Source organism: Hippocampus guttulatus, chromosome 1 (assembly GCF_054856545.1).
Source record: "Hippocampus guttulatus isolate MCC_2025c chromosome 1, RoL_Hgut_1.0, whole genome shotgun sequence".
NCBI lineage: Eukaryota > Metazoa > Chordata > Actinopteri > Syngnathiformes > Syngnathidae > Hippocampus > Hippocampus guttulatus.
Genome location: NC_141261.1, coordinates 25,965,722 through 25,979,830, shown reverse-complemented (window position 1 = coordinate 25,979,830; position 14,109 = coordinate 25,965,722). Strand labels below are relative to the sequence as shown.

General features: G+C 44.8%; 1 protein-coding gene across 2 annotated transcripts; it reads left to right on the top strand.

Annotated features, from left to right (window-relative positions):
- The first annotated feature begins 4,447 nt into the window (after nt 1-4,447).
- LOC147211150 (chemokine-like protein TAFA-4) lies at nt 4,448-13,529 on the top strand. 2 transcript variants are annotated; one of them, XM_086104707.1, is made up of 5 exons: nt 4,448-4,555; nt 5,994-6,116; nt 7,180-7,335; nt 9,715-9,839; nt 11,815-13,529. In XM_086104707.1, exons 2-5 carry the CDS (start codon nt 5,999-6,001, stop codon nt 11,824-11,826), a joined length of 411 nt encoding a protein of 136 aa, XP_085960833.1. In that variant the 5' UTR covers nt 4,448-4,555; nt 5,994-5,998; the 3' UTR covers nt 11,827-13,529. The 2 variants fall into 2 exon arrangements, with proteins under 2 accessions (XP_085960833.1, XP_085960657.1); XM_086104531.1 differs by lacking the exon at nt 4,448-4,555 and adding an exon at nt 5,045-5,279.
- Nucleotides 13,530-14,109: the final 580 nt, after the last annotated feature.

Sequence of the window (14,109 nt, the reverse complement as noted above, 5' to 3'; positions counted from 1 at the left end):
CAATTGATTTGATAGTTTGATAGTTTGATCTCATGCACTGATTGGCTAGCTAACAGCCAATCGAAGTGGTTAATTGTCACAGTGCCATTTTGCATCTTGCAATCGATGGCTCATTCAAATTATATTTATAAAGCATAATAACACAAAACCTCTTAATTCTTCACAATTTATATGCACGGGCGTGCGCGCGCGCGCACACACACACACACACACACACACACACACACACACACACACACACACACACAGGGTGGCTTGGCCACCCCTGCCTACCACGAAGCTCCACGCCTCAGCAAGCACCGTCTCACTTTTTTACTTTATTTGGACTTTTTTTGTTTAAAATAAACTGCTGCCAAACATTCACACTACTGTATTTGTCATTTCTTCAGGTAGAATGTAACGTAGTGACAAACAGAAGAAGAAGAAGATTCCTTATACCACAAACTGGACCACCTGGGCCTCAACACCTCCCTGTGTAATTGGCTGCTGGACTTCCTGACAGGGGACCACAGGCACTTCGGGTCGGCAGCAACACCTCCAGCACTATTATGATGAACACGGGAGCCCCCCAAAGATGTGTGCTGAGCCCCCTCCTCTTCACTCTGCTAACCCACGACTGCACTCCCTCATCCAGCTCCAACCTCTTTATTAAGTTTGCGGACGACACAACTGTGGTAGGTCTCATCAACAACAACGATGAGACAATCTACAGGAGTGAGGTGAGCAGGCTGGCCTTGTGGTGCAAAGACAACAATCTCCACCCGGATGTGGAGAAGACAAAGGAGATTGTTGTGGACTTCAGGAGAACGCACACCCAGCATGCTCTGCTGACCATCAACGGTGCCGCAGTGGAGAGGGTGAGTGGCACCAAGTTCCTGGGTGTACACATCTCTGAAGACCTGTCCTGGAGCCACAATACAATATCACTGGCCAAAAAAGCCCACCAGCGCCTGTACTTCCTTCGCAAACTGAGAACCGAGGAGAGCAAGAGCCCCGACCCCCATCATGCAGACATTCTATAGAGGCACTATTGAGAGCATCTTGACCAGCTGCATCGCCTCTTCGACCTGCTGCCGTCAGGGAGGAGACTGCAGAGTCTCTGTGCTAGAACCAGCAGGCTCAAGAACAGTTTATTCCACCAGGCGGTCAGGAGACTCAACTCCCTCCCGGTTCTGCCCGCACCCCCCCGTTTCCTGCCACAGACTGTGACCCTCCCCTCAGCATCTGACATGCGCTTACAGCATTTCACTTAAACAGGCTGTTGACTGTTGATTGCTATTTATTGTTTTTATTTGTTTATATACTGTATAAAAAAAAAATTCCTCATCTCACCCCCCCTCGGGTGGTGTCCGTCCCTCATTCAGCTCGGGTCCTCTACCAGAGGCCAGGAAGCTTGAGGGTTCTGCGCAGTATCCTTGCTGTTCCCAGCACTGCACATTTCTGGACTGAGATGTCCGATGTTGTTCCCGGGATCTGTTGCAACCACTCATCTAGTTTGGGGGTCACTGCCCCAAGTGCTCCGACCACCACAGGCACGACTGTCACCTTTACCTTCCAGGCTCTCTCCAGCTCCTCTCTGAGCCCTTGGTATTTCTCGAGTTTCTCGTGTTCCTTCTTTCTGATGTTTCCATCACTTGGGACCGCTACATCCACTACAACGGCTTTCCTCTGCCCTTTATCTATGATCACGATATCTGGTTGGTTCGCCATTACCATTTTGTCAGTCTGGATCTGGAAGTCCCACAGGATCTTCGCTCTGTCATTCTCCACCACCTTCGGAGGTGTTTCCCATTTTGACCTTGGGGTTTCCAGTCCATACTCCGCACAGATGTTTCGGTAGACTATGCCAGCCACCTGGTTATGGCGTTCCATGTAGGCTTTCCCTGCCAGCATCTTACACCCTGCAGTTATGTGTTGGATCGTCTCAGGTGCCTCTTTGCACAACCTACACCTTGGGTCTTGTCTGGTGTGGTATATCTGGGCCTCAATGGCTCTGGTGCTCAGGGCCTGCTCTTGAGCAGCCAGGATGAGTGCCTCTGTGCTGTCCTGCAGGCCAGCCCTCTCTAGCCACTGATAGGACTTCTTGAGATCGGCCACTTCAGTTATGGTCCGGTGGTACATCCTCCCATGATGGTCCCTCTTCCAGCGCCTCATCTTCTGTTCCCCATTGTCTGAGACATTCTCTGAGTACGTCATCCGTTGGAGCCTTCTCCTTGATGTATTCATGGAGCTTGGATGTTTCATCCTGGACAGTGGCTCTCACACTCACTAGTCCCCGGCCTCCTTCCTTTCGGCTTGCGTACAGTCTCAGGGTGCTGAATTTGGGATGGAACCCTCCGTACATGGTTAGGAGCTTTCGGGTCTTAACGTCCGTGGTCAGAATCTCTTCCTTTGGCCACCTTATTATTCCTGCAGGGTATCTGATAACTGGCAGGGCATAGCTGTTTATTGCCCGGGTCTTATTCTTGCCATTGAGCTGGCTTCTTAGGACTTGCCTCACTCGCTGGAGGTATTTGGCCGTAGCCGCTTTCCTTGTTGCCAGTTCGAGGTTGCCATTGGCTTGTGGTATACCGAGGTACTTGGAGCTGTCCTCAATGTCTGCTATTGTTCCTTCAGGGAGTGAGACCCCTTCAGTGCGGACTACCTTTCCTCTCTTAGTCACCATCCGACTACATTTCTCAAGCCCGAATGACATCCCGATGTCGCTGCTGTAGATCCTGGTTGTGTGGATCAGGGAGTCTATGTCCCTTTCGCTCTTAGCATACAGCTTTATGTCATCCATGTAGAGGAGGTGACTGATTGTAGCTCCATTTCTGAGGCGGTATCCATAGCCTGTCTTGGCGATTACTTGGCTTAGGGGGTTCAGTCCTATGCAGAACAGCAGTGGGGAGAGTGCATCACCTTGGTATATGCCACATTTGATGGACACTTGGGTAAGTGGCTTGCCATTGGCTTCAAGTGTGGTTTTCCACATCCTCATCGAGTTCGCAACGAAGGCTCTTAGGGTCCTGTTCACCTTATATAACTCCAAGCATTCAGTGATCCATGTATGTGGCATCGAGTCATAGGCTTTCTTGTAATCAATCCAGGCTGTGCACAGGTTGGTACGTCGGGACCTGCAGTCTTGTGCGACTGTTCTGTCAACCAGGAGCTGATGTTTGGCTCCTCTGGTATCTCTCCCAATGCCCTTCTGTGCTTCGCTCATGTATTGATCCATGTGTCCACTTATCTTAGCCGCAATGATGCCTGACATGAGCTTCCATGTTGTGGAGAGACAGGTTATTGGCCGATAGTTGGATGGGACTGCACCCTTTGAGGGATCCTTCATGATCAGGATCGTTCGCCCTTCGGTTAGCCATCCTGGGTGAGTCCCATTCCTCAGCAGCTGGTTCATTTGTGCTGCTAGGCGCTCATGGAGTGCTGTGAGTTTCTTTAGCCAGTAGGTGTGGACCATGTCCGGGCCTGGTGCTGTCCAGTTCTTCATATCTGAGACTCTTTCCTGTATGTCTGCCACTGTTATGGTAACTGGGTTCTGTTCAGGGAGGCTGCTGTGCTCCTCTCTCAGGGTCACCAGCCATTGTGCACTGCTGTTATGTGCAACCTCCTTCTCCCATATGCCTTTCCAGTACCTTTCAGTTTCCTTCGCAAATCTGTATATATATAGATCTATCTGTCTATCTATCTATCTATCTATCTATCTATCTATCTATCTATCTATCTATCTATCTATCTATCTATCTATCTATCTATCTATCTATCTATCTATCTATCTATCTATCTATCTATCTATCTATCTATCTATCTATCTATACTGTATATACTTATATAATGTATATATAGATAAATAAATAAATAAATATATATATATATATATATATATATATATATATATATACTGTATATATATATTTGTCTTTTATTTTATAATGTTCAGGTTCGCTGCCCTTATTTTTAGCTGTGCGTGTTTTTAATGCACTGCATGCTTGCACTGTGGTTGAGAGGAAATAAATTTAATCTGTGCTGTATGTTGTATATAGAGCATATTTGACAATAAAGCTGAAGTGACTTGACTTGATCCTTAAAAATCTTCTGGGCTTGCTTTGGTTTCTGCCAACAATTCTTCTCCCTTTTCAGAAACAACAGTGACATCTGATGGCATCCTGAAACCAACGCAGACGACGAAGAGGGCGACGGATTCAGTGGGTGCCGGAAAAAAAGAAATTGCAGTACTCGGCATTCTGATTGGACAAGCAAATGTAATATGTTTTAGAAGCAACACAGCCAATTGAAATGCCACGAAATGAATCAATTAGTCAATTGGGAATAAAAGCAGACATTTTCATAGAACAAATATTAGAATGGTGGTTGTAAATGTAGGTCAGTGCTTCCGATCGAGTTCACAGCTCATCACTGCGTCTCGAAAAGTTGCTCCGAGACGCTTCCGAGGCATTATTTTTGGTACCGCATTTCACTGGCTGGATCTGTTCAAAGAAAATATGAAGAAAGGCTTATTGCGAAGCATTCTCATAGCTGCGTGATATAAACTTCTGAAAAGGTAAGTGGAGCTTGGCTTTAATAACCCGGTTACAATCTGTCAAAATCAATTTTCAAAGTGACTAAAACGCATTATAAAACTGCAGGTTCGGTGTGATTTGGAGTGGTACAACTTCCAGCGATGAAAGACTCGCTTCGCAAGTGACGTAACAAAACAGTATACTGTATGTCCGCAATCACTGCTTAATAGACACCATCCGAACACATTGAAAAAGGTCCATCGAAATAAGGTGCACGCATGTAGTGTAAATGTGTCATGTGTTGTGTAGTTTTTTTTTTCTTTCATGGAAGTGGACAAAATGGACACGTTTGTTACTTTTGGGCTCATTACAATTCCTTGGACCTCCTCCTCCCATTCTCGGTGTTCACCCATATGACACCATCATGTCACCCTCATGATGCATGTTAAGCTTCTTAGGCGCTAATGAAAGTGGGCGCGAATTGAACGGGAGACAGATGGCTCATGTCTTGATTAAGTTCGCATTTTGCAGCATGCAGAGGCTGGCAGGGTTTGCTGGGCCAGCTTCATCCCCGAGGAAACGAGCTCATGTGTTTTGTTGTTGTTCTTGCTTTTTTTTGGCATTCATTTATTTCTCATCTTAAATTGTTGCTGTTGTTGATGCAACCAGATGCTCTAACGGGATACGCCAGGTGTTGATTTTAATTTATACAGTGAAAAAGTCTCGAGAAGAAACTTCTTTTGTTACTCAGGAGCAGTGGGAAAAGTAAGTAAAGGGCCAAACTTCATTGTCATAAATGTATACGGACATGTCATGGACTTAGACTTTATGTTGTGTGGAATTGTTACAGTTCATTATGTTCCGCTTCCAAAGCAGAACTAAAAAGCTGAGTGTTTTAATTGGGCACTATGTAGATGACATTGAATAGAGTTGATGTTCATTCACTGCCGGTTAATGCATCGGTGCTGCTGTCAACATTTGAAGCACCTGTACCACAGACGTCCAACTAAGGTCCTCGTGGAAGGGATGCATGCATGCAAGATGGTGACCCTCGAGGACCAGAGTTTGACACCTGTGACAACACAGAAAATAGTCAATGACGGGCTTAACGGATCAGCTAGAAATAGTGAAGGTTCGGGATGAGGTGTTGGGTGGGGGGGGGGGGGGTTAACCTTCCCCTCATATAAATGCACTAACTGCTGTGGTTTGACGTCCCCATTTAAGCGTGACTCATTTAGAGTTGGACTTGCTTGCCGAGTCTTGTCCGACTTGTTTTCTGAGCACGCTGATGTTTATAGCCCCAACAGCAAATGACTCACAATAAAGTGAAAAGAGCCACTCTCACCGGGCTTTTCTTGGCATTTTAACCGCCTCCTGATGGGAGAATCATCACTGCATGAGCACGTCTTCATAAGCAAGCATGATCAACTTAGTTATGATGGTCCATTGTGTGCCTCAAGTCCCCCTTTGTGTGTGCAGGCAAGATGACCCTGGGAATTGTTGGGGCGAGGCCACTCCGTTGGGCTCTTCTCCTGTTTTGCGTGGTGAGCTTGTGCAGCCGGCGAGGGTCTGCTGGCAACCAAAGCTCGCGAGGCGAGACGGGTACGTGCTGGAGAGCGGCCCCGGGGGCTCATTAAGGGAGCTGGTCACCTGTCTGGGTGCCCCTTTAGTCTGAATCGCCGATTCCCAAGGCATCCGATCAGCCTGGCACCACTACGCGGCACTACTTGACTATATCCGCCCATTGCACTTAGATATTGCGACTCCTTCTTTATCCTTATAATTAATGATTGTTTTCAACGCTCAACCTGGGTTTCAGATTTGATGGACAACGTTGCCGTATGTGCTTGCAGCCGTGCAGACTCATCGGACTTGAGTCTGAAATATGCACGCAAGGTTTTCAGTTTTAACTCTCTGCTCGACTGCACAATTTCAAGTCACTTCGGCATTTGTCCACGCGTCAGTCATCTGCGCATTCCTAATCAAAATCCGTGTCAGTTTTATGATTCTCCTGTTAGATGATGCGTTCATTCGTGCATGGTTTCTATTCATATGCACTTTGCACATTAAAATAAGACAAATGCGATCTCGTCAATGCATCTTTAAAGTTGCCTGCACTGTGAATGGCCGCTGATGCCATTCATCCACGTGATGGCGCTGTAGCTTTGAAAAAGTGTTGTTTACTTCTTTGCATCAGCCGCATAAATCAGTGCCCCGACCTTTATTTATTAAGCCAGACACAAAATAATTTACACGAGAAGCATTTAATGGCACGCCACCAAACAAAAGTGGCACAAACCCTAAGAACAACTGAATCATGATGATCTCAATTTGCTCACAGATTCACGCAGTCAGTGTGAAGGATGTTGAATGAATGGCAACAGGCGAATTAATACACAACTTTATTGTACATTCTGCCATCCAATAGGAGAGCATTTGATTGTTCTGCCTGTCACTGTATGTCACCGGCACTGACGGATGAACAAAGCCATATTTGTAGAATTCGTCAATAAAAATTGGAGGTCAAATGAAGTGAAATTGGATCTTTTTCCCCGCAGCTCCTGTGATGCACGTTCGCAGCAAACTAGTATGCCGCTTCTCCTTCGACTCACACGCAATATTTATGTGCTTCAACTCTGCACTCTCCAAATTCTACTCTTGGAAGGGTCGTCGAAGGAGAGGACAGGGACTTGCGAAGTGGTTGCCGCACATCGTTGCTGCAACAAGAACAAGATTGAAGAACGCTCTCAGACGGTCAAGTGTTCCTGTTTCCAAGGACATGTCGCGGGGACAACAAGGGCACTGCCCTCTTGCGTTGAAGGTCATTGTGCTGCCCTTTGAATCATTCAAGCTTAATGTTGTTGTTGTTTTTTCCTTTAAACAATTCATGTTCTGTAGATTCAGGGCATACAGAGAATAGTGGCTCCCTCGCTCGCTCACTGTCTCTGAAGCAACAAGTAACTATACAAAGAATAATAATTCAAACCATCCATCCATGTATTTTCCAATCCGCTTATCCTCACAAGGATCGCGGGCATGCTGGAGGTTATTCCAGCTGTCTTTGGGCAGCAGGCGGGGGACACCCTGAATTGGTTGCCAGCCAATTGCAGATAATTAAAACCCCCCAAAAAGTTTGTCAAAACAACAAATTGACAAAGAAGAAATTGGTTTTGTTCCAACATGACAAGATTGTAATATACATTAAGTCCACACTGGTGCTTGCTTCTACAAATACCAAGAAACCTTTCGGTCTGAACGATGTTTACACAGCGGCATTTTCAACGGACTTTTGATAGGATTTTTGGCCGTCTTCCCGGTGCACTGCACACTCTGTCAGTCCATGATTCCAGTAGTGGGCCTTTCCCCTTTGAGCTAGGTGTTGCTTGTGTTCAGCAATTCACAAAGTGAGCCACAAGTTAATGCTTGTGTTGGCAATCACTCCCGATGCACTATATACTGTAGTTCCCGCCATACAGAATTGGCCATTTGAAAATGTTATGCTGTATAAGTTATCAGCTAGTACCCACAATGATTCCCACAATGCATCTGGAAAAGCATTGCACCGATGGGCACTCGAAAGGCAATACATCGTATGTGGAGAGCAGCAGCGGGCGCTTTCCTTAACCCTTTCAGGGACAGCGGTGACAACAGTGGACAGCTTATCATGTTATCAGGTTACAGGGTGCATGAAAGGGTGAATTGCTTTTTGCATGACTTCTGTCAAACATGCTCCACTTAAAACCATATCAAGTCATCATAATCTACTGTTTGTTAAATATTTATAATGGAAAGTCTACTATCTGACGAGATTTAATGTGTTGTAATTATGCGACAGCAGCAGTATAATTAACTGCACTCCCGACTTGTGCTGTGAAACTATTTTTCATTCCACTGATGAATCAACTATGAAGTCTTCTTGCACAGTAATTTGTCAGCTCGCAAAAAAAATCCAAAAAGAGGCACCAATGTGTGTCATGCCACTCGCAGCTGAAGTTTACAAACTGTCAAACAAAATCTAAAGCCAAAAAGAATGACATGTTTTGTGTTCAAAACAATCATGTGACTTTGCCTTAAATTCCGCGAGCTTAATGCTCACACAACATGGGAAACACCACAGATGGGCTAATGCATAGCGTCTGTGTCATGGTGTTAAGCTGTCACGTTGCAAGGTGGTGGTGAACCCCAAAAAGCAGGCAGGAGCAGGGTAAACTTGACGAATTGTATTTAAAACAAAGAAAACTAAATCCAAAACAAACAAAGTGCTAACAATCAAAACTAATCCAAAGTAGCAAAACAAAACCATGACTGTGGCAAAAAAACTAACAGGAACAGAACCATGACAGAAACAAAAATGACAGCAGCAAAGGAACAGCAAACAAACAAACCTGACAGTAGCAAGAGCAAACAATGACCCGACCCTGAGTGTTCAGGCTGGGAGTCCTTTTAAAGCCCTAATTACCTATGACCAACAGGTGTGCAGCTGCCGGGGGAGCCCTCCAGTGCCACCTGTTGGTCCCTAAACCGAATCATGACATAAGCGTTTAAGCAATACATATTTTAACACTAATGGTGCATCAAAACACGTAGACAGACAGTTTGGGGGTGAGGGTGGAAAGGACTAATGGTATTTCTATTCATTTCAATGGGGAAAGATGGTTTGGGGACAAATTAAACACCAGCGTACTCACAAAATGCAAATGTTTGTCTGTGTAGAAAAAAAAGAAATTGAGCAAGAACTCTTAGCTGACCAGGGTCAGCTAGGACAATGGCAAGCTGTCTGATGCACCGAAGCAAAGAAGAATTGTCTCGCAATCATCACTGTTCGACCGTCTGCTTCTTCTACCACCCCCCACGCCACAACAACTACTACAACTACATCAACAGAATAGTCCAGTCACACGTTTTTGTTTCATAGGGCAGAATCATTCGTGCCCTGAAGGTTTTATTTCTTTATTTTGTTTGCATAAGCTACCTTTGCTCACAGTATTGTTCCCATAGCAACTCCACTGCGTTGCCTAAAGTAGCTCGATGAAGATAATGTATTTGGTTAGTGTGCAGCAAACACACGATCACATGATGGGAACGTTTGTTTTTTTTTTTTGCCATTGCTGCACTAACTCGCCTACATTGCATTCATAGTCACTGCTCTCATTTATGAAAGAAAAAAAACGGTCTTTCTGTTTTGTCATATTTCCTGCAGCCTCCATCGTGCGTCAGAAGTGGTGGTGTCAGATGAAGCCATGCGTGGACGGGGAGGAGTGCCGAGTACTTCCTGACCTGACTGGCTGGTCATGCATCTCTGGGAACAAAGTGAAGACCACCAAGGTGAGGAAAAGGCACTATCCTCCCCTCGCACCAAATCCGTTTGCTTCCACATGCTGGAGCACAGCGCAATAAGAAATCCCCTTTCCTTCATTGCATTACTTGCACGCTAAAGTCGTCTGCAATACTTATTACACCATAAGCTCTCCTCTTGAAAGGGAAGGATCAGAGAGCAAAGCGTGCCCACAACTCCCAGTGGCCGCATCGGCTCGCTCTATCGGACGCGCAAAACCTATTTCTATAATCTGGTGAAAGATGGGGCCAAGAGAACAGACGCAGGGAAAAAGCTGGAAACTAATACTGTGCATTAAAAGCTGTGTAATTAAATGTGACGAGCAATGGAAACGGCGCCCCATTTACAAATGCGCTTTCTCATAAATTGCCTTTTTGTTGAGCTTCTGTGGATTGTCTGTGACACAGGGGCAAGCAAGCGCATGCAGCGTTCTAGCCTTGATCAAAAGAGACTCACTTGTCTTGCCCCTCTACACACTATCCAAAAGTAGGATGGGAAAAAAAAAGCAAATCATATTGCTTCTATGAATTGGTTCACCCCTTAGTTACTGTTACAATCAGGGGCACAGAACTTCGAAGAATAATAAAGATTTTCTATCCATCTATCCATTGATCGACCGTCACCCCTATCCTTAACCCTAACCCTATATATGATAGTCGCGTTAATCGTTGACAATGTGCTCCAAATGATTATGCACAGGATTTACAATAGAGTAAATAAAAACAGTTGAATGTCATATTTTAGAGGACGGCGTTTTAGAATGTTGTTTCTCCTTTCTATTGAAATCACTGAGATCAATTTTAGACAGGTCTGAGGATCGCTTTTGCAGACAAGCCTTTCTACAGGAAACGAGGCCATCCGGTTCCCCTTATGACTCTTTTCCTCCTGAGTATTGGTAAATCGGTTTTGGCTATTATCAACTGCAGTCTGTCTGCTGGTGTAGTTCCCCCGACAATTTAGACACGCTGTGGTGCAACCCTTGCTCAATAAACCTGGTCTTCATCAAGGTGTGCTTTTATTTGAAAAATTCCAGAAAAAGTGGTGAACACAGTTTCAGTTGAGCTTTTTCTGATGCCCTTCTTGCTGTGAGTGTCTTCAATGGCTCTCTTCATGTCTTCGGTGACCATGTGCTACCTCTACCTTCTTATAAGATCTTTTTCGTGAGGTCTTCCTCCATCGCAACATTGAACACATGTTCCGGTTTCTTATTAGTTTTCTTGTGCTTGACTCTACTGCTATGCATGGTTTCATTTTGGTAGCTTCAACAGGTACCCTGCATGATGTCTTTATTACCGGGATTCGTTTCTCAGCAGCTTTCTTGATTTCCTTGTTAAACTTACCAAAGCAGTCAGTGGGGGAGTCTTGTTCCTCCTTTCCCTTTCTTTTATGGAGGATCAGCTTGATCTTATCTGCTTATAATCCTGTGGTCAGACCCCACGCTGGAAAAGGTGTTGACTGCTTCGAACACAAAGGGGGATGTTCTTCCATTTCTTCTGAACAAGAATGTCACCCAGCTCGCAATTGATCTCCTTGGACTGATGAATGTCCATAGTCTTGCTACTCTTTTCTGGAATTGATTTTTGGCAATGATCACGTTTTCCAAGTGCTTTGTTTGCTAATGCTACGCCTAACTATAGATGCCATCCTCAACCCCTTACACTCCAGTTTTAGGGCCCTAGATTCGTGGCCAGTACAAGTCTAGCACAAAGTACAGGCTAACTGTGCACATAGGTGGAGTTTTCTTTCTTTTGGTATTTTTGTAGACGGGCGCAGTTAGAAATGGCTGTTTGTCCTTTGTGGGAGTGAACATTTGATTCCCTGACAAAAATAGGGCCCATAGTTTTAATGACATCTGGATTTCATTTGAGCAATATAAACATCCATTACAATGAATGGGTTAAGGTCTTGTAATATAGAAGTTCAACTGGAATTCTCTCAAGGTTATTGTTATATTTTGGTTTTTAGGTGGCGCGGTAGCAAGGAAGATGCTTCGTCCAATCAGAGCAAAGCCGCTCAACTCAAGTAACTCTGGATCCTGAGGACTGATGGTGCCACAAAGATTTAAACCTTTTTTTGTGTTCAGTTGCATTTAGTCCTATTGTGTGTACAATCGAAATAGAGAAATGGCTCTTGTGAATGTTTTGTGAATTCCCTCAGTAGGGCATATGCTGAGCATACATGCATTCAGTCAAGGGTGTGAGATCGGCATGTGGTCCCTGCTGAACAAATGAAACTCTTTGTATGTTCAGGAGGTGCAGCCAGTGGCCTGCAAATCTCTCTGCTCATTAAAAAAAGCAAAAATACCAGGAAATGTATTGTGTTTATACGAGTGAAAAATGGAATGGACTCACTGTGCGTTCCGGTCAAGAGGTCAGATCCCTTTTGATTGAGAAGATGTACTCTCTAAAACGTTGCATGCTCGGCACACACGCACGCACGCACGCACACACACAGACAAAGCGTGTGTTTTCGACGGCGGATTGGACGGGCCACCAGACAAGAATGCAGGCATTCCTGCGATGCAAAACAAGGACCGTTTGAAATGGTAATCATGCAGAGGAAAGCGACGAGGAGCTTCTTCACTGGTGAGGCTATTTACATCGCGCTTTTGTTTCTCTCACCAAACACTGTACTCTTGCAGAGGGGGTACCGCTTTTTGTAGTGGCCGCGAACTTTCAAGGTTTTTTTGCCTGGGAGAAAAGTGGAGCCACAAACAAAACGTTTGGTGTGATTACCACTTCAGCTTCTTGATGAATAATATTAGCATTGCCTTTGTTGTACCTCTGGAGCCCAGCCACTGTGTTTGCCTTTAATTTGTCAATGATGATAATTCACAGTACTTCCAATACACTGATGGCAAACCTTTGACTCAATTTACTAGATGACACATTTTGATCAGCTTTTCAAATAAATACTTCATTTAATGCTGAATCATTTCAAACCACTCTCCTCTATGTCACTTGGTTGACGTTGATTCATCAGGTTTGGTGCACTTATGACTATCAACGACTGCTACAACGGCTACGGTACTTATGCCCCCTTACTTACTTATTCTCCTTTCACAACAGCATTTAGAATCTATGTCTTTGTTACATCTCAGCTAGATGACTGTAACCACCTTTGTTTTGGAATCAGCCAATCCTCCCTCATGCTTCTCCAGTTGGTCCAGAATGCTGCTGCTCGCCTCTTAACTGGTGCTCCTAAGTGGGAGAACATTACTCTAATTCTGGCCTCACTTCACCAGCTCCATGTACATTTTAGAGTTCATTTTAATATTCTTGTATTGGTCTTTAAATCTTGAAATGGTCTCATCCCACTTCATCTCTCAGAGCTCCTCTGCCTCTCTGTAAATGCCTGGTGCCTCAGTTCAGCAGGTGTCGATGTCAGGAGGACAACGGAGATGGAGCTGTTTTCCCTTGCTGGTCCCTCCCGCTAAACGTTATGCAAAAGCCCTCTCTATCCATCTTTAAAACTCATATCAAGACACACTTTTATCCTTTAGCTTTTGACTATCAGGAGTTTCAATACTTTATTGTGTTTACTGTTTTGATGTTATTCATTTATGGTTTTACCGGTCTTTGGTTTTATATGTCTGATTTTTACTTTATGTACAACACTTTGTATGCAGCTGTGGTGGCATGTAGAGTGGTCTAGAAATAAAGTTCAGTTATTTCATAATGTTTTAGTCTATTGGTTTCTCCTCTTTAGTAGTTTTGAACCTACCCTTGGAGCGACAGACCGGTCCAGTGTTTGTGTTTGTGTAATGGATGTCGAGAGAAAAATGTTAATCCTTCAGTAGACAAAAGCCAGGACAAGCACTTGGAGAATAATGGCAGATACTATTGTGCTTAAGGCATGCACAAACCAGCTCGCAGAAATTTTCCCCAGGCTCTTTTACCTCTCACTGCTGCAATCTGTACTCACCACTGGCCTTAAATCAGCCACAATTGTCTCCAGACCCAGGATGAGCACAGGCGAGCTGCCTCAATGGCTATTGCCCATTTGCCATAGCACCCATAATCACACAAAGGTGGCAAATCTGGGCCCAGAAAGTCCAGACCCTGCCACAGTTTGGCTTTAGCCACAAATGTTTCTACTCAGCCAGTAGGTCAAGCAGCTCCCAGAGTAGAAGTGGTTAAAGTCCAACTGTGGCAAAATGTTTCATTTCTGGACCGGGATTTGCCATGTTTGGAATCACCAATTGTCTCCAGAAACACATCGTGTCTCACTTGCGAATGACCTCGATCCCCATCACTTTGC